The sequence below is a fragment of the Phyllobates terribilis genome, unplaced genomic scaffold (genome assembly GCF_046119375.1).
Source record: "Phyllobates terribilis strain yellow unplaced genomic scaffold, ASM4611937v1 Scaffold_5065__1_contigs__length_54664, whole genome shotgun sequence".
Taxonomy (NCBI): domain Eukaryota; kingdom Metazoa; phylum Chordata; class Amphibia; order Anura; family Dendrobatidae; genus Phyllobates; species Phyllobates terribilis.
Genome location: NW_027367813.1, coordinates 12,553 through 33,662, shown reverse-complemented (window position 1 = coordinate 33,662; position 21,110 = coordinate 12,553). Strand labels below are relative to the sequence as shown.

At 38.6% G+C, this 21,110-nt stretch overlaps 1 protein-coding gene across 1 annotated transcript; it reads right to left on the bottom strand.

Moving 5' to 3' along the window:
* Positions 1-297: 297 nt before the first annotated feature.
* LOC141249738 (uncharacterized) lies at positions 298-7,222 on the bottom strand. The gene is made up of 18 exons (XM_073669782.1): positions 7,177-7,222; positions 6,697-6,794; positions 6,537-6,587; positions 6,321-6,434; positions 6,042-6,242; positions 5,863-5,964; positions 5,103-5,210; positions 4,794-5,018; positions 3,984-4,234; positions 3,689-3,860; positions 3,434-3,589; positions 3,286-3,336; positions 2,900-3,040; positions 2,317-2,514; positions 2,094-2,225; positions 1,846-2,019; positions 1,104-1,343; positions 298-492 (listed from the first exon to the last, which is right to left on the bottom strand). The coding sequence occupies exons 1-18, from the start codon at positions 7,220-7,222 to the stop codon at positions 298-300; spliced, it is 2,655 nt and encodes an 884-aa protein (XP_073525883.1).
* Between the last annotated feature and the right edge of the window lie 13,888 nt (positions 7,223-21,110).

The following is a 21,110-nucleotide window of genomic DNA, read 5'->3' as shown; positions in this document are numbered from 1 at the left end:
TCTCTAAACAAAACAAAAGCAATATAATCCAATGAATTATAAAGAATAATCAAACATAGATGAATATATATGTATGAGCAAAATGTTTATAGGAAGGTCTTTAAGGTTTACAATAGGGAGCTCAGGATCAAAATGGCATTTATGACATCTGAAATATAAAAATAAAATCTCAGGTTGAAACAATCTTTGGCTATTGCTCTTCTTCAGGAAGGTCAAGAAATAGGTGAGGATATCCTATATAAGTGCAACTCTGTTTACATAAAAATGAAGAAATACCTGGTTTGCTGTGACAATTTTCTAGCCGCTTGCCACAATCTCATGAATGACGTCACTGACAGCCTCATCTTCGGATCGAACAGCCAGCTTCATTGCTACCTCACGGTTCGAGTCAAGACCCAATTGTAAACGAACAAGAACCTTTACGTTGCCTATGTATACACCAGAGAGAAGGCATGTGTGTGACCTGGAGTTGGTTGGAACCGTCTCTGTACCCTGAAAAAGTTTTAAGTAAAAAACCAGGCTAATGATCAGGAACGGGGCTATTTTTCATGAAGAAACTTGATAAAACTACTATGTCTTGCTGCATGATTTGATCTTAATGTAATTTTCCATCTTGTCACAATTTTGTAAACGGCTTTCTTGGCCATGTACAGTTGTTTTTTTATTTAAATCACATTATTCCAATAAAATTTACCAGGCTACTGAGTTTTCAGCAATCTAAGTTTTTTTGTTTCTTTTCTAATTTATGAGGAGATTAGTCTAGTATTTCTAAGTATTTAATACTCCAAACAGCTGTATAAAGTTGAAGTTCATATAATGAACTTATGTGTAGAGCTTATAAAGTTTTTACAAACTTAAAAAATATTATATAGAATGAACTTAGGAAATTTTCATGATGTTAATCATATTTGTAGATTTTCTTCATAAATTCATACTCTAATAATTTGAAAATATATAAAGAAATTATTATGTATAACATTATACCATTGTAAATGTGACAGAATTAGACAAATACCAAATCTTAAAGATAACATCACATATATCAACAATTTTATAATTTATATAAAATATTTAACCGGGAGAAGCAACAAGAACTGTCTTACCTCACAAGGTTGCATTCCAAGCAAGTTAATGACAGCATTAACTGCTGCCACTAAGCTTTCTCTATATCCAAGGCCATATTCATCAACTCGCTCGCCTTCAGGGTCCATGCTTTCCCAGGCATTTCTGAAATTTGATACACCAACTTTCTGCATGTAATCTGCACATGTAACTTCCAGCTCCTCAAGCTGATATTCATCTTCAACACCTTCTTCCTCTGCCTCTCCAGTTGATGGCTCAATCTGAATACAATATGTTGTTAAACTCTTTCTTTTAGGTTAACATTTTTTGTCTGCTTGAGCACACTATCTCCTGTAATGTGATCTCAGTGATGCACAAGTTGAATATTGTAGCATATAGGAATAAACCACAAAATATTTTTCCACACAGAATCGTATCAAGTGAATGTTGAATATTTGAACATTTTATACTCTTTCCATAGAAATATATGTACCGTTTTAAGATTTCCAACAAAAATTAAGATTATAAAGAAAAAGAATAGACTGAACTACCCCCTATTTAGTTTCCATAGAGTTCTTTCTTTTTGGTAAGTGTAATCAGTTGATAATTAAGGGTAAAATGGACAAAATATGGTAAAAGAAAACTTAAAATGGGACTTACTGGAAGACGCATTTTTTCCGCTAAAACGGCACTTAACTCTAGACATAGAGAGGTATTACTATCAGTTTCTTTATAACATATTTATCCCACCTAATACCTTCACACATAGAAAGAGAAAAATACCTCCTTTACAGTGAATCTCAACACATTTGAGAACTTCCCGATTGAAGGGATTCCCTCAGGCTTCTCAAAAGCAACGAATGTCTGTCCAGGTGAATCATAAGGAAGCGATCTAAGAGGTCTGCACGCTACTTCTGAAAATTCCTCTGCTTCTGAAGCATCCACAAAAACACTAACCTGGAGGTGGCAATAAATAACATAAGCACCAGTACAACACATGTTAAGAATATCTTATTTCAAAATGATTTTACATTTTCCAGAAGTTGCTCAGGGATGGTGTTGGTGCAGTTGAACTGGAACACAATATGGCTGTCAAAGACGTGCTTGACAACATTCACTGCATACTCTGTTTCGGCTTCAGTCAACTCAACAGGCGGTGATGACTGGAGAGAAAAGAAACAGAAAAGAAGTGCTTGAAGGATGGTTCAGTAAAGTATTATGTAAGTAAATTGTATGAGTATATTGGTTTTGGACCTTGAAAAGCTTTCCATAGGAAGAAAACTCAGGAATTGAAGAAAGCAATTTTTCATAAGCATCAATGCCTGATGACGGAGTGGTAGGAGGAGCGCCGAGCCCGGTTGGTTTTTTGCCAGGTGCTTTCTTCTCAGACAGGGTTTGTGATTTAATCTCTTTGGAAACAGAATGGATATCAAATGGCAATTCAGAAGCTTCCTGCATTGTGGATTATCCATCAAGTATCAGAATACAGATGTACAACTAGCATATCTACATGTGCCTTGTGTGGGTTTGGGCACGATAAATAAGATGCAACAATTAACCTATACTAACATGGTTAATTTATATCGGTAGAGTTTTTGAAAATGGAGTATAATATATGTTATGGATAAATGGACGATAAATAGAACAAAATTAATTTGAAATTTAATGTATTTACCCACCTTAAGAACTAAACGATTTGTGTAAACTGTCTAATAATCTTTCTATAATATTCTTTTACAACATTTAGATGTTTGACACCTAGGAAAGAGAACTTTGGGTTTAGTATAAGTTATTGATTCTATGAAGCTAAAAATATGACAAACTCAGTAAAACTTACATAGTTCTTCAAGCTAGCTTCAAGGTTTCCCAGTGGGACATCAAGGGATCCAAAGAGAAAATCCTTCACAACTTCATCAGTTTCAACAGCTGCATCATCAGCTCCTAATGTTTGCAGATAAAGTGTTGCCCTGTCGCGAACCTACCATTAAATATCAAAAAAGTAAGATCCGATGCAAAATACAACCTTAGTCCACAAAAGAAACACTTGTTTGACTGACTATATACAAAAAAGCATGACATGATGATGTTTAGAGGCCGTCTCAATAACAAATCAACCTTCTTTACAGTACAAGTTAACAAATTTAACATTACAGAAAAATACATCAGATACAAGAGATGGATTTCAGAAAAGTGTAGGGGTCCATAGTGGTCATCAAGCCTTACCTCATCATCACTATCAAAGAGACACCTTCTTAGGAGAGTGAAAATACGTGGCTGCAATTCAGATGGAGCAATCAGAAAACAATATTAAAGTTGAACCTCAATTACTTCAACATTCATTATCCGATAAACAGGAGCAAGCTGCTTATACCTTCAGGGCATCTACTGTAGCTCCAAACTTTGACAACGTGCTAACAGCTGCAGCTCTTACAGTTGCATTTTCAAGAATCACTCTGTTATAGATATATCGTATGTATTTGCTGGGGTCTGCGGTCTTGGGTCCCTCAATTCCTAGGAAATGCAGAATCTGGCATTGATTTATTAAGAGCCCAAAAATGTATTATTATAATATCAAAGATTAAAACATCAATGAAAATGTCAGAAAAGACATATTGAGGTAAGTAACCTGTGTAGAAAGGTAGGTAAATTCACAGTCCTCGATAAATTCACACAGATGTAGCAGTCCATTTTCCTTCGCGTCAGGAATATCTCTTATAAGAATCACAATAGAGTCAACAATTGCCTTCTTATACTCAAATCCTCCTTCCTCTCTTAGGATATTGCTTAAGAAATTCATCCTGAAAAAAAGGACAGGCATCGTCAGAAATTACTTAACATATTAATAAGTATTACAGCAGAGATTGTTCACATCAAAGCTCAAAGACAATCAATTTTTCCAACAGCATAATCAGACCACTCACAGTGCTCTATACTTCAGAGGGAATTTCAGACACAGAGATCTTATTGCTTCAACCACAACAATCTTAAACTCATCCGCGATGTCAGACATAAAGTTTGTAATTTGTTTCATCAGACGATCTACACTTGATTCATTGCCAGTCTTCAGCAAAGTGGTAATAGCAAGAGTGGCAATGCTTCTATTTTGATCTGAGATCAGGCTCTCCATGTCAATGTTGCAGTTTGTTACTGCCATGGGATGTGACATTGCGACCTACAACATAACAAGTTTTATATCAACCAATCTTGACGCACTGAAAAGCAGGTCTGAAATAACCCTCTCAACCTTTCGCATAAAGCGTTAAGGACCTTAAGTGATACTCCCTCCGATCCAATTTAACTGTTGGTTTGGATTAAATCACACATATTAAGGAAAAGTTAACTAATAATTTAAAGTTATTATTAAAAGTACACAAAATCATAATAGCAAGCCCACATAACAAAATCTTAAAATGCTCTGATAGTCAACAGAGAATCATAGAGAAAGGAAGTAATTGAAATTCATGACATTGGAAAATGTAGTTACATAACTTCTCTTCTAGAAATCCTAAAACGACTTATAATATGAATCAGTTTTTGTAAGTGGAGTTATTTAATGTTCTAGATCAAAAAGTCAAATATTCCATATCAAAGATGTTTAAATTCAGAACCCTAGTCAAAAGCTAGTGACTATCCTCTTATTGAAACATATTTGAAATATTTGGTCATTATTGACCATGTCAGTGACATTTTCCTAGATGATGAAGAAAGAATTCCAAAGTAGCATTAGAAACCTTGTTCAGAGTGCGAACTGCAGCAAAGCGAAGAACAGGCTTAGAAGAGCTCAAAAAGAGCTGTAAAACTGTGATAGCTGGAGTCAATTCACGAGCTGTTACACCATTTAGCTCTGTTATAGCTCTCGCAGCTTCAAAAATAACCATTTCTGCCTTGTGGCGCAAGCAACCCTCAAGATAGTCTAAAAATGGACGGTCACCAGTTTGGGATGACTCTCTGATAATCTGCGACGTTACTTTATCAATCATTACTTGAAACTTGATCTATAGCTACTGAAAATTGAATACAGCAGAGTCTCAAATATGTACCTGACTTGTGTAACGAATTAGGAGACATTGTGCCAAAGGTGAGCGCACTGAACCTCTTGTCAAGCTTGCAACAAGTTTGCTAACTGCTAAACGATCATTCTGTCTTATCTGCGTGTTTCACGTTTAGATATGTTTAGAGCAATTTGTAGCAGATTAGCAAAGTTCTGTCTGAAAGATCCCACAAACTCACTTGATCACTCCAAAATCTACCTCTTGAAATGAGCCCCAACATTAATTTGTTGTACACGCTATAGGACCCAATATGGAAATTCGCCATTTCAAATCGAAAGAACGGGGCAAGTAGACATGAACAAATGAATTTTAAGAGAGCACTACCAAAGGCAGGGAGTATGTGGAAGTAATAGTTTGTATAATGATCTATCTGCTCAAAAATTATTATGAAGGTGGATTAAGAGCACAAGCACTACCTTAAGGAACACTTGGAGCATCTTATACACCATTCAGAGCAAAGTATTAGATGATTTTTTGTTCATGCAGTTAACTTATGTCCATAAACTGATTTGTTTTTTGGGGTTCGGTGAGTACCTGTGCTTATTTTTATAATTTATCACAGTTTATATATTTTTGTTATTGTAACCAGGTTCTCCAAAAACATCTATCTGTATTCTCAGAAATTCTAGTAATGACAATTGAGCTTCTTTTTTCATGCTGTTGTGCAGTTTAATGGTGTCTTCATTCTTCCATATCTTGGAAAACAACAAAATACACACATCTAGACATATAATATAGACTGCAATACCTGATGTAGAAGGGCTATAGCATGAAACTGCACAAGTGCGGAACGTGAATGAACAGCTTCTTGCACTTCGTTGCTCCATCTCTTCACAATCTCTGGATTTGTCTGGTGAAGTGTACAATAATTTTTAGTGGGAAGCTACAAACAGAAACGCATATCACCAAAATACACGCTAGTACTACCTGGAGCAAATGAATGCCACTAACAAGAGCGGCACTAGCAACCACGGGATTCTTGTCCACAATTGCTTGTTTCAAATATCTTTCTATTTGGGTCAGTAAAGTTCCGTCTGTGATCCGGCAAAGCACACGAATAGCGTTTGCGCGATACATGTCTGTCTTGCTATTCATGTCCTTCATCAATGAGCTTGTGACGATAATAACCTTCAAACCAGAAGTATCCATCATTAAGTTCAGATATGAGAGATGTACCAAATGTTAATTCATGGATTATCGGAATACCTCATCAGCAGAAGGAGAAAGTTCTTTGATGATCAAGTAAACCATCCTTCTCAACCCGGTATCCTTGGACTGGAACAGTTTAGTCACAGAGAAGAACACTTCTGTAGCTTCAACCTATTGATCAGCCATTTGAAACTTTCATCATTACAAAACGAAGAGAACTTAATCCATACTACCAGTGTAACAGATCAATCTCTAAAATGTAGACAGCTAGACCTTGGTGAAGGCATTGCCTTGGTTTAGAAGGTAGAGCAGCTTAGTGATGACCTGATGATCGCAAAATTTGAAAACATTCTCATCCATTAGCACAGAAGAACGATAAATAGCAACTATGTGCAAACAAACACGTTACTGATAGAAGGCGAAAAACCACAACCTGAGAGCATTTTCTCGGATCAAGCTGAGGATCATTAAAAACTCGAGCGTCCTGAAGCACAGCACCTTTCTCAATCCCAAGAAAGGGAGAATACTCCGCTGTAACCATCAATCACACACGAGCAAGCACTATTAAGATCCAATAAATTGAATCCACCGAGATAACCACTAAGGATAACAGAGCAACACACAGACAAGTCCAAAACAATCGGATCTGAACCAGTTCGTTAAACAATTATAAGCACTAACATAAATGCGATGCGGAAAGTCTAACAGATTAGATATTTGGATCAAACTAATCCCACTTCAATTGCTCTGATGTTACAGACAGGATGTAATGTAAAGACCTAATCAGATCTAGAACGAAACAATTCAATGTGAGATCTAATAGTGCAAATCATGCATTCCAAATAGTAGACGGCGCCAATTGCGCGCGAATGTCGATCAATGGACGCAACTAGTGAGTGAGTATTCGATTTACCTTCATCGTCTCGATCATCGTCCTTCTTTATGAGAGGCTGAGCCATTGCGAAATGTGGACAATATGGATCTGTGAGATTTGGACAAAGAAGTTGTTCCTATGCTGGAAGGTGGAGGAGTAAGGAGTCGGAAGACGAGAACGGATATAGAACAGAAACAGATCAATCTTCTATTAGTGTGATGAAATTTCAACCAAAAAAATTAGTGTGCTGAAATGATAATTTTAGTCATAATTATTTAATATGCATTATAGAAGATCACATTATAGGTTTGGTGTATTATAAAGCCTATGTACTTGGTGAATTGTTCAGAGTAAGAAAGTGTAATCAGTCAAAAAAAAAATTGTGCTCTACTTATAAACTGGATTCTTTATCAATATAAATTACATATAAAAAATAAAAATATAATTTAAAATTCTTGATCTCTCTTTCTTTCCTTTAATAAATTAAATGTAAGTTTTTTCTTTTATAACAAGATTAAGTCATATAATCATAATCATTTACCACATTATAAGTATGATGAGTCTCCGGTCACTAACTTACTATCAGGACATCCAATAACAAATGACAAAAATTACAAACAGATAATTCGACATCCTTCACTTGGTTGGTTAAAGAGACCTCTTAATAGGTTCGATGTTCTATTTTATATAAAGGCAGATGACCTCTTCCTTGATGAAACTATATTCAACAAAAAGTAAAATTTATTGTCTTTTTGTGCTACTTCATGCACGACAGTCTTAAGACGGGTGTGTACCTATTAAGGTTCAAGACTTCAAGTCCATAAGTGATTATATCAATGCTATGTATATGATCACGACTATGTTAAGATTATGAGGTGACAAAATAGCCTCTGAGAAAAAAGCATTCACCACAATGCATCTGTCTAAAGTGTCGTTACAAGAACTGTATAAACATCAAGGCTATAAATAATAGTATGAACTCTTAAAAGTATTGTTTATGATTGAAAAAAATAGTGACCTATTAATGATAAATCATAATGCGAGACCTACTAGCTCTATGCCTCCTTCTGAATTTATTTGTTGACAAAAGATTCTAAAATTACAATGCCGATACATATGGTCAACAACAATGACACGAAGGTCATCATGGTGGTGGTCGTGGTTGCCTTCAAGTTTAATAACCTTGGTTAAGACCAAGCGCAAACCATAAATGTTCCCCACCATAATTATTACTTAGTAAAGAGCCAAACATTTACATGTAAAGTGTGGATCGTGAAGATCTTAGTCTAACTAAAGATAGAACTTTTGTGCGGAAATACAAGACTAAGAACAAACAAACACTTTAATTCCAAAATGATTTGATTTCTTGTGAGACTTACAACTACTAGACGAACACACAGTTCTTAGTTTCTCTAAACTCTCCTAGCTATTGCCTAAGCTCTAAATCAAGATGAACTCTTTCTCTCTAGTTCGACAACCAACTTTAAAGATAAATAAACTAAGCTATCTATACTATGACATAATCACCAGGAACTAATTACCTAAAAGCAAGTAAATAATAATAAATAAACTACTAAATCTAAACTAGCCGAATATAATGAAAAACTAGCTTCAACTGTTAAGATCTCGAATCTGGTAAATCTCTGGCGAATCAAATCTTTCCTTCTTTAGCTCTTGGAAGATTTCTTTCCATATATACGCACTCGGTCCCCTTGAGTGTCTTCGGTCCCCTTGAGCGCGTCCTCCTTGTGTAGCGTGTTACTTGTGCAGCTCGATCCTTCACTCTTATTGTTCGGTCCCCTCCAGCATCACTCGATTCCCTTGCTCCTAGTTAAGCGCCTTGAGTGCTATTCTTCTCGCTCTTGTATCCTCACTTCGGCTTATTGTTTTTCCACGCTTAAACCTCCTAAGTAACTCAAAGGCCTATCGATTTCCTGTGATATCTCACTTAATACACATATTAGTCCATAAGACAGTTTGTTATCATTAAAATTAAGGTATTATAAGTTACAAGAACTAAGGGGCTAGTTCATATAACTAACATAAAAGTATTTGGATGTGTCGTTGTTATGTTCCTATTGCTTCACCTTTCTTACAAAGATGGGTCCCCACAAAGAAGATGTAGAACTCATCAGGTCATACTTTCAAGGAACGTTGGGTTTGTGGCTTTCCTTGGTTCCCATCTAAGCCAATTTTATCACCACTGTTACACAAATTTACTGCAAGTTTCTTTGGATCTCGGCCAAAGTGGTTTGGGATCATGTATGTGTTCCCAAGGAGGAAGGAGGTATGGTACTAAAGAACTTGATGCAATGACACTTGGCCCACATGTCTACGACAATATAGGACATTCACTGCAAGAAGAGACCAGATGGCTTCACCATGGGTTTCTTATAGATTGTTATATTTGGCATTGGAAAGCTCATGCAAGGAGCTCTCCACTTATCCAAACTCTCCTTTATTGATAGCCAAGAGATCCATGTAAGAGATGCCTATGATATCTTTAGGGTCTCCAAGCCTCTAGTCCATTGGAGCAAAATTGTTTAGGACTCTAGCATGCCTTCATCATATGGTTGGAGGCCAGGGTTGCTCCGCCCACTAAAGATAGGCTTCACTTGCTTCACCTGACCCTTTTTGCATCCAATGCGAGGGTGGGATGGAAACAAGTGCACACCTATTCTTTGATTGTAAGTTCACTAAGGAAGTCCAGAATAATGTTCAATGGTTGGATTAGTATGCCCACTTCCATCATGTGCATTAATGAATCTCTCACTTGGCTGAAGCAACACAAAAGTATCATCAAACACAAGAAGAGAGGCAAGCACAATGCATTAGCAACAACCGTCTATTTCCTTTGGAAGACCAGAAACATGAAGATTCTCAAAGGTGTCGATGTCTCTGTGTACTCCTTGGTGCATAATATAAATAATTGTTTATAGGATCATTAACTTCTTCTATCTGCACACATTAGCTCAAGCACCAAAGTAGACATTTGATAAATTTACAACTCGCATGTAAGCTGGAACGGACTTAGCAAGCTTGCTTGTTTTTATAAATCTTTGAGCAATGTATCGTCGATGGTATTGTTAGTTTGAGCTTGCTCAAACTAATCGCTCCTTTTGTTTTGATGATGATAAACAGTACATTTGATCTATCTTGTGCTTTCTAAGCATTACAAGAACAGCTTAAGAATCCAAGAGAGTTGCTTTGACTAAGTGAACAAGCTAGAGACTAGATTTGATCCTTGTGAAGATAGAGAATATAGCAAAGGCAGTCTCAACCAAAACTGAAGAAACTAAATCAACTCTAAAGTGAAGTAGAGTGAAGTAGAGTGAAGTGCGTTGAAGGCAAAGGACTAGCATAGCGCATGGAGAGTCGATGTGGGCTAGTGAATCCTTTGCTTCAACAAGTGAAACAAGTGAGGCCCCAGTTGGAATCATGCACCATCGAGTAGGGTATTCGGGCGCAACTAATGGGAATGTCGAGAAGCTAAGGATGGGGAAGAATGTGTTTCTTACCATGGATAGAGAGGGAAGAGGATCACCAGGCTGGACGAATAAAAGGCTTGAGAGTGGTGTGGGATGGATTTCCAGCATGGACAAGTTTGTTACAAATTTGTTGCTTAAGAAAAGTGGAAGCGTGTGGAATTTGTAGTGCTCCTTGGTGGACCAATGCACTGATTGCCAGCGTGGAGCTTTGTTGCAATGTGTAATAGAATTCCTTTCTTGTGGAACAAGTTAGGAAGTTCTATATATAGGTGCGATAGGTATTTGCTAATGCACGAGCTTGAGAACCTCATAGAGTGAGAAACAACCTAGTGACCTTAGGAGAAGCTAGCTCAAGAGAGAAACACAACAGGATATGAAATCCTGGGAGTTAGTATAGTTGAGTGGTTAGGGAAGATCACAACAGGACTAGAAAGCTGAGAGGTGAGTACGATTGAGTGTTTAGGGTGAAAAGCTAGTGATCTCAGAGGGATCAAGTGAGTCAATAATACCTTGAGAGTAGCAGACTTGTATTTGAGCTGAACGTGATTGTATTGAGTGGAGAGTGCGAGTTTCTATAATCTTCATTTGATATAATCAATATAGTGGTGAGTTTCATTCCGGGCTTGAACTAAGCCAAGGGTTCTCACCTACCAAATCTTTGTGCATATTGAGCTGAACTTTAAATCTAACAATCTAAATTTCCTATTGTGGCTAAGTCTCTAACCTCTACATATAAACACATTAGCTACTCGCTTGTTGTGTTTACAAGGAGACTTAGACTTGCTTTCTGTGTTTTTTCATTTCCACATCTTAAAAACACTTAAGCTAGTCTATCGAGCTACTCTTCTATAAAGAGCCAGTCGACCAAAGCTACTCTATTAAGTGTTCACATCGATTCATTCTTATATATACTCGCTTGTTGAATACAGTCCTTGTACACTAGCTTACTAGCTTTTGTGCATTGGATTTTGAGTAGGTGTAACATTATCATATCTAGTTCACTCGCTTTATCATACTCGGTCCTCACTTGTCTATAAACCCACAATTGGTATAAGAGCTCAGGTTGCTCAATCTTGCACATATTTGATTCCTACTCTCTAGTCTGAATCATGGGCAACGAAAAAAATTCTTTTAACCTAGGGATCTCTTTGGCTAAGCCCCATATATTAGCTGAGGGTGACCTAGAATAGTGTCTCATGACGACTAATAACTATATCCAACAAACTGACTATCAATGTTGGAGAATTAGTGAAAAAGGTGAAGAAACTCTCAAAGAAGAAACCAACACATACAAATGGGGAATTGAGTATGCTACGCTAGAGAAGAATGCCAAGGCGAAGTAACTCATCCTCAATGCTCTCTCACGCAAGGACGTCGACAAAATCATGTCTCTATCCACTGCCAAGCTCATGTGGAATGCTATCATATATATGCACAGCGACAATGAGGATATGAAGAACAACCATCGATTCGAGCTCCAAAGGGACTTTCATTCGTTTAAAATGGGAGAAATCGAGTCTATCTCAGATTACCATTCCAGATTCCAGGTATTATGTGACAAGATTTCCTCCGCATGACTCAAGGTAGAATCATGGGAACTCGTCCTCGCTTTTATCCATGGTGTTAAGTCTAAGTTCGACACAACTAAACAAATAATGCTAATGACCAAAGAAACGAAAGGTTTGCCTGTATATGTACTTGCTAATAAATTAAGAGTGCAGGAAGCTGAAGATCAAAAGGAGTCAATAGCATCAAGAGAAATCCAATGATTCACTCTCAAGCTCACTCGCGTACTTCAAAAGGTCAAGGATAATGATGAGTCCGAAAATGAAGAAGACCAGGAAGTAGTGATGATGACTAAGCTGGTCAAGAGGTTATTCAAGAAGAAGTTTGGCATCACCACCAAGGACAGAGATCCAAAGGACAACAAGCCATTCAACTTCAATAACATTACATGCTACAAATGCTCAAGTAGAGGACATCTTTCTAGAGATTGTCCAAGTGAAAAGGTAGACCAAATGAAGAAGAAGGTGGATCTGGAACACCTCCTAGGAAGGCCTTTGTCACTCTATGGGGCGATTCTGTTGATGAAGCCGACGATGGTGAAGATCCTGAGAATTGCTTCATAGTCGCTCAACCTATTCCAGTGCCAACCCCTATACCTGAAGTTGAGGTAAGTGTTCTTGAACCAAAACCTATACTTGACATCTTCCTTACACCCCCTCTTTCCATATCTATGAGTGTACTCAATCAAGCGATTCAATCTGAGGACAAGCTTGATTTGAGTGATTCTATTTCCTCTAAGTCAGTTATGAGTATATCTGAGGATACGCTCATTCAAGCAAGTCTTGAGATAGACAAGCTTGCTTCGAGCGAGTCATCTAAGACTGTATCTGTATATACGAAGCCCTTACAAGCCAAATACAAACAAGTAGGAGCACATCGAGTGTTACCTCTCATAGGTAAACCTCATCTTGTGCCATGTCTTTGTGATGATGACTATTTAGAGCGAGTTCCTAGAACTATGAAGATGAAAGTTCTACCTTCCAGTTATGGAATCGCTAGCTCTAACGTTCCTACGAAGTCAATACTTTGTTGGGAACACACTGCTTGATTTGATTTTGCAGGAAAGGGTGTAAAGTATAAGGCAAATGGATTATCTAAAAGCTACTCTCATCCTTATTAAGCAAAGGAGTTTTGCTATCTCCTTCAGTGCTAAATTGACATAATCAAGCGTGTTCTATTCAACATCTCTCTCACTCTTATCATACATGAGATTTATATTATGTGGTAAAGTATTAGCCTTTGGCATAGCGAGTCTCACTTGGTCATAAAGCTATATCTATTTGCTCAAAGCGAGACTCAGATAGTTCAAGCGAGTCTTTGAAGATTCAAGCGACTCTATTACTTAACTCGTTGAACTATGACTAATACTTCCAGAAGAGCCAAAGCTTCAATTAATCTCACTAAAGGCACTTTACTTGGATATCTTTATAAGCCTTTAGCCTATTCGGTTTTCATTCTTACCATATTAGAAGAACAAGTGATGCACTGTAAGTTCCCCATATTAGAAGAACAAGAAAATCCGATTTATCACTCTCACTCCAAGCACATAGATGTTCTCCATCATATTCTACGAGACCACGTTGAGCATAAGAAGGTGAAGCTTACTCATATACCAACAGAGAGTCAAATCGCTGACATCTTTACTAAAGCACTAAATTGGGTACCTTTATTAAATCTAAGGCTTTAGTTGGGCTTAATTCCTATCAACTAGACCATTCATCCACTCACTGTAAGTTCCTTTCTACTGGCTATGTTTAAGCAATTTATTTTATCTTTGGGAACTTAGGATGAGGTAAGCTTTCATGATCTTTTCTTGTTAACTTGCTATATCTAAACAAGAAATGACTAGATTGATGAGTATATTGATGCAAACATGCTATCTTCTGTATCATTGCATGCTCTTCTTTACCTCTCATGAAAGTGGTGATCGTCTTCTTGCCTATTACATGCCTAAGAAATGATCCACTTCTAAGTGTCTCTAAGCCTGACTTTAATGTTTGCTTCCTGATTCCCTTGATATAACTCCACATAGAAAGTATACATTATTGTGACAAAAAGCCAGTATCCCATATATGCACATGCTTATTACATGCTATATTTGAGTGTGAGTGACCCCCCCTTATATGTTCATTATATCCCCTCATTATTACGCTTTGAAGTTCATGCTAAGCGATTGTATCACATCTCAAGCATGATCAAACTTCTTCCAGTATAAGTAACTAAGCGCCAATTGTTCAAAGCGAGTGAAGAATGACCACCTCGAAACCCAGCACAACTATCTAACTAAAGTGCTAATCAAGCGAGGTAAAATATGAAGTCTACACACTACATCGATATCTTGTCCAGTCTCGCTTTAAGTATATTAGCTCGAGACCAGTTCCAATCCACTCTTTATCCTTTGGCACTGAGACAAGCGAAGACACTCCAAGAAGAAATCAAGTCTATTGGTAAAAGTTGGTGAACATTATGAGAAGAAGGCGATTTGAGTTGATACTCCTACTTTCTTTCTGAATTCTCTTTGTGTGACTATGTTATAGACTCGCTAGGGTTCCATCTACAAAAATCATGAGATTTTTATACATATTCATTGTATGCCTCAGATTGATTATAGCGACTTGAATGCTTCATGGTTACTGTCTCGCTTACATGATCTTTACAAGATTATGCTTGTTATCTGAGTTAAGTGTGACTGTGTACCTTACTTTTAGTTCCCTTTGATGAAATATATATGCCTTTTTGATGATGCCAAAAGTGGGAAGAAAAACGGTTTGGGCAGATGAAGGATTGAGGTAGAATAATCTTTTCGTTGTCGAAATTGGGCAGAATTTAGACCAGCTTGATCTAAGGGGGAATAAAGGTACACTTGCTAAGTGCCTTTAGCATGATTTTGAGCAGATTTGGTCAATCTGTCTACTACCAGTTTAAGATTCATTTTATATCTTATACCTTAACTGAGTACGTTTTGAAATAGACGTGCTTACACTGTTTAGGTGTTTGTCATCATCAAAAGGGGGGAAATTGTTAGTTTGAGCTTGCTCAGACTAATCGCTCTTTTGTTTTGATAATGATAAACACTACATTTGATATATCTTGTATTTTCTAAGCATTACAGGAATAGCTTAAGAATCCAAGAGAGTCGCTTTGACCAAGCGAACAAGCTAGAGACTAGCTTTGAGCCTTGCAAAGATAGAGAATATAGCAAAGGCAATCTCAACCAAAACTGAAGAAACTAAATCAAATCTGAAGTGAAGTAGAGTGAAGTGCGTTGAAGGCGAAGGACTAGCGTAGTGCATGGAGAGTCGCTGCGAGCTAGTGAATCCTTTGCTTCAACACAAGTGAAACAAGCGAGGTCCCAGGTGGAATCCATGCACCATCGTGTAGGGTATTCATGTGCAGCTAATGGGAATGTCAAGAAGCTAAGGACGGGGAAGAATGTGTTTTTACCGATGGATAGAGATGGACGAGGATCGCCAAGCTGGACGAATTAAAGGCTTGCGAGTGGTGTGGGATGGATTGCCAGCATGGACAAGTTTGTTACAAGTTTGTTTCTCAACAAAAGTGGAAGCATGTGGAATTTATGGTGCTCCTTGGTGGACCGACACACAGATTGAGCTTTGTTGCAATGTGTAATATAATTTCTTTCTTGGGGAATAAGTTAGGAAGTTCTATATATAGGTGCGATAGGTATTTGTTAATGCACAAGCTTGAGAAGCTCATTGAGTGAGAAACAACCTAGTGAGCTTAGGAGAAGCTATCTCAAGAGAAAAACACAACAGGATCTGAAACCCTGGGAGTTAGTATAGTTGAGTGGTCAGGGAAGATCACAACAGGACTAGAAAGCTTGGAGGTGAGTACGATTGAGTGTTTAGGGTGAAAAGCTAGTGATCTCAGAGGGATCAAGTGAGTCAACAATACCTTGAGAGTAGCAGACTTGTATTTGAGTTGAACGTGATTGTATTGAGTGGAGAGTGCGAGTTTCTGTAATCTTCATTTGATATAATCAATGTAGTGGTGAGTTTCATCCTGGGCTTGAGTTAAGCCAAGGGTTCTCACCTTACCAAATCTCTGTGCATATTGAGCTGAACTTTAAATCTAACAATCTAAAGTTATTATTGTGGCTAAGTCTCTAACCTCTACAAATAAACACACTAGCTACTCGCTTGTTGTGTTTACAAAGGGACTTAAACCCGCTTTCTGTGTTTTTCGATTTCCGCATCTTAAAAACACTTAAACTAGTCTATCGAGCTACTCTTCTATAAAGCTCGTCGATCAAAGATACTCTATTAAGTGTTCAACAACGATTCATTCTTATATATACTCGCTTGTTGAATATGGTCCTTGTACACTAGCTTACTAGCTTTTGTGTGTTGGATTTAGAGCAAGTGTAACATTATTGTTAGTTATATGAACTAGCCCCTTAGTTCTTGTAACTGATAATGCCTTAGTTTTAATGATAACAAACTGCCTTATGAACTAATATGTGTATTGAGTGAGATATCGTAGGAAATCGATAGGCCTTTGAGTTATTTAGGAGGTTTAAGCGTGGAAAACAACGAGCTGAAGTGGGGTACAATAGTGATTCCAGCGAGAAGAATAGTGCTCAAGGCGCTTAACTAGGAGCAAGGGAAACGAGTGATGCTGGAGGGGACCGAACAATAAGAGTGAAGGATCGAGCTGCACAAGTAACACGCTATACAAGGAGGACGCGCTCAAGGGGACTGAAGACACTCAAGGGGACCGAGCGCGTATATATGGAAATAAATCTTCCAAAGAGCTAAAGAAGGAAAGACTTGATTCGCCACAGATTTACCAGATTCGAGATCTTAACAGTTGAAGCTAGTTTGTCATTATATTCGGCTAGTTTAGATTTAGTAGTTTATTTATTATTATTTACTTGCTTGTAGGTAATTAGTTCCCGGTGATTATGCCACAGTATAAACAACTTAGTTCATTTATATTTAAATCGGGGGTTTGTTGAAATAGAGAGAAAGACTTCATCTTGATTTAGAGCTTAGGCAATAGCTAGGAGAGTTTAGAGAAACTAAGAACTGTGTGTTCGCCTAGTAGTTGTAAGTCTCACAAGAAATCAAATCACCAACGTTTTGGAATTAAATTGTTTGTTTGTTCTTAGTCTTGTATTTCCACACAAAAGTTCAATCTTTAGTTAGACTAAGATCTTCACAATCCACAATTGATATCAGAGCAGGATCCCATTCCAATACGACAATGAAGAACTCAGAGTTCTACCTCGGCATGTCCCTCAACAAACCTCACCACTTTGAGAAGGAGAACTTGATTGGTGGATGGGAGTTCACACGACGTTTATTCAAACCCAAGACTACCAATGCTGGAAAATCATAGAGCTTGGAGACAAAGTGCTTCCAGAGCTAAAGGAGAGAAAGGATTGGCAACCAGAGCACTATGCCAAGATGGAGAAGAGTTCAAAAGATCGACAACTGATTCTGTGTGGACTCTCTCACACGGACATTGACAAGGTCATTGGCATACAAACGACCAAAGACATGTGGGAAGCTATCATCTCCATACACAGAGGGAGAGAAGATTAGAAGGATACCGGAAATTTCACGTTTCAAAGGGAGTTTCAGTCCTTCAAATAACTCCCTAGGAAAAGCGTGTCAGTCTGCCAATCACGCTTCACTATACTGACCAACAAATTAACGGCCTCTGGTGTAACCATTCCTGCCTCAGAGCATACAATAGTTGTCATCTACGCTATGAGCAATAAATTCGAGCTCACTCGACGAATCGCACTCATGTCTCCAGACTGCAAGAAGCTTCCAGTAGTAGACATATTTGGTAAGTTCTTCGACCAAGAGAACGCTGATTTGCTAAAGGGATAAGTAAAGGAAGACACTGGAACAATGCTGAAGCTCACAAAGATGCTTGAGTAGATGGACATCAACAATGGTGAAGAAGATGAGGACGATGATATAGAAGTCGCTCTCATGACCAAGATGGTTAAGAAGTGGTTCAAGAAGAGAGCTGGACCAGGAGAAGCATCATCATCGGCTAAGTGTGATCTCAAGGAGTATACATGCTATAACTTCCAGGAGAAGGGACATCTTGCCAAGACGTGCGCCAACCCAAAGGTAGAGGCTACCGAGAAGAAGGCACTTCCCTTAGCATGGGGAGAAGAAGATGATGAAGCTGACCTTCACGAAGGATTCCAAGGCAAATGTCTCATGGCCAATGCAGAAGCACTTACTTCTGAGGTAAAAACTCCTGATTCCTTTCCTAATCGCTTAAACATGCTTGAACAGAAAGACCTTATTAATATGATTAAGGGGCTACTAGAAGATACTGAAGCTTTAGAATCCCAAATCACTGAATATGAAGAGGAAGTTACTGAACTACGTAGTGAATGTCTAGACTTGTGCACTAGGTTAGCTGACAAAGAAAAGGCTTTAGTAAAATCTAGGGAACTGAGTCTGATGATGAAATCCTGAGAGGGCTTCAAGGGTAAGCAACCTCAAAGGGGATCATTAAAGGACTTAGAACTCAAGGTGGAAAGTGACTTAGGGATAATTCATACGAAGATCACTGAATTAACTAAATCCATTAATGAGAAAACGGTGAACCAAACTGTCTTTGCAAAAGCTAGACCTGGACTATGATACGACTTAGATTCCTCCAAGTGCTCGAGTGCTAATGAAAAGCTCACCAGAGAATTAAATGAAAAAGTTGAGACCTTAGACAAAGCCCTTCAAATCTGTAGAAGAAAGAAAGAATTTTAGAGAAAAGGTTAAGGCACTTGAACAACCATTAGGGGATGAAAATCACTGGTTTCATGGGGAAAAAGCTCATAAGATGTATGTGAGCCAAGCTCAAGGGAATGCCACAAACATACTAGATCCCAAGATTAAGGATATGAAGCCCTTTAGACCTGGAAAGGAAAAATATGGTTATGTGAAGTGCAATGAATGGTGTAGGTTTTGTGGTAATAATGGTCACACTATACACTCTTGCAAGAAGAAGCAAGCGCTAAGTAAAAAGGCATACAAGTCACCCACTCGCGCTACACGTGAAGTGAGTAGCTTGAATGATGCTTCTTACGTAGTGCCTGCCTCTTCATATAAAGGCCAAAGGCTCGATCTTAGTGACTGGCCTCATACTAATTAGAAAACTAATCCACCCAGAAAAGCTGAGCTTCAATGGGTTCCAAAAGTTTGATTGCTTATTTACAGGGAAACTTGAGCAGCGAGAGCAAGTGGTACATAGATAGTGGTTGCTCATGTCACATGACTGGAGACAAGGAAAGACTAAGAAGTTTTCAAGTATATGATGGTGGAAGTGTATCATTTGGTGACAAGAGAGCTAGAGAATCACTGGACACGGAAAGGAACATCTCAATGACAAGATAGAGGATCCAGATGCTGAACTTTGTGGAGAGCCTTCGCTACAACCTCTTAAGCGTAGCTCAACTCTGTGATGAGGGACCAAACGAAGTGACCTTCACTACCTCGAAGTGCCTTGTGAGAAATGCTATTAGGGAAATCATTCTAAGGGGGGATCGAGTCAAAAGTACCTATATATTCGACTCCATCTTCATCCTAAAGAGTCATCTTTGTCTCGCTACTATAGAAGATCAGACGGAATTATGGCATCAACGACTAGGGCACGTCAATCTTCATCTTGTACATAAGCTGCGTGCAAAGGAGCTAGTTCACGGTCTACCTCTTATCAAGATAGACAACATGACACACTGTGCTAATTGTGTCAAGGGAAAACAAGTCAGAACCTCATTCAAAGCCAAGCAGAGCGTCACAACAAAGAAGCCCCGTGAGCTTCTTCATATGGATCTCTGTGGACCAATGCGTGTTCAAAGTCCTGGTGGAGCACGCTACATTTTTTGTGATTGTTGATGACTACTATAGGTTCACTTGGACCTTATTCCCGCGCTCCAAGGATCAAGCATCCTCGTGCTTCATCGAGCTAGTCGCTTTACCCGAGAATTCTCTATCTCTGAATGTGTGCTCTATAAGATCAGATCACGGAACTAAGTTTGAGAACGGAGAGCTGCTGAGCTACTGCACTGAAAGAGGAATTGCTCACAACTTCTCAGCTCCTAGGGACACCACAACAGAATGGAGTGGTTGAAAGAAAGAACCGAACGTTAGTAGAGATGGCGCGCACCATGCTACTTCAAAGTGGAGTCACTCCCTCTCTATGGGGTGAAGCGGTGAACACTGCATGCTACATCACCAACAAAGCTCTCCTACGCCCCTCACTAGGCAAGACTCCATACGAGCTGATCAAGGGATACCCTCCAAGCATATATCATTTCAGGGTATTTGGATGCAAGTGCTACATGCTGAATAATGGGAAAGATAATTTAGGCAAGTTCGATGCACGAAGTGATGAAGCCATCTTTCTTGCTATGTCCCAGCAAGCAAAGCGTACAAAGTGTTCAACCAAAGAGCAAGAACCTTCAAGGAGAGCATACATGTAGTGTTTGATGAAGGCACGTTCCTCCCTTCATCGTCAAATACCTCCGATCCATTCCTAGAAGTCGCCCCCTTAGAATCTCCCTCAGGTATTGATCGAGCCCCTCCTTCTAAAGCCTTACATCCACTCTCTCTTCCCTATATAGCCTCAGTTCTCTCAGGCCCTGACTCAGACAGTGATAACGAAGGGCCTTCTAATTCAGACATTGATCAGAACACAGAGCCTCCAACTAGAGCTTTTCAACAACAAGGTGCTCATCCTCCAGAGAACATGCTCGCCCCAGTCCATTCTGGGATTCACACTCGCTCTCATGTAGCTCGACTAGCACCTCCGGAGTCAATCACTGAAGCACTTGATGAAACAACTGAGGAAACCAGCCTTTGCGCCTTCAACACTTTTGTCTCTCTCACTGAGCCTAAGAACATCAAAGAAGCTATCCTTGATCCAGATTGG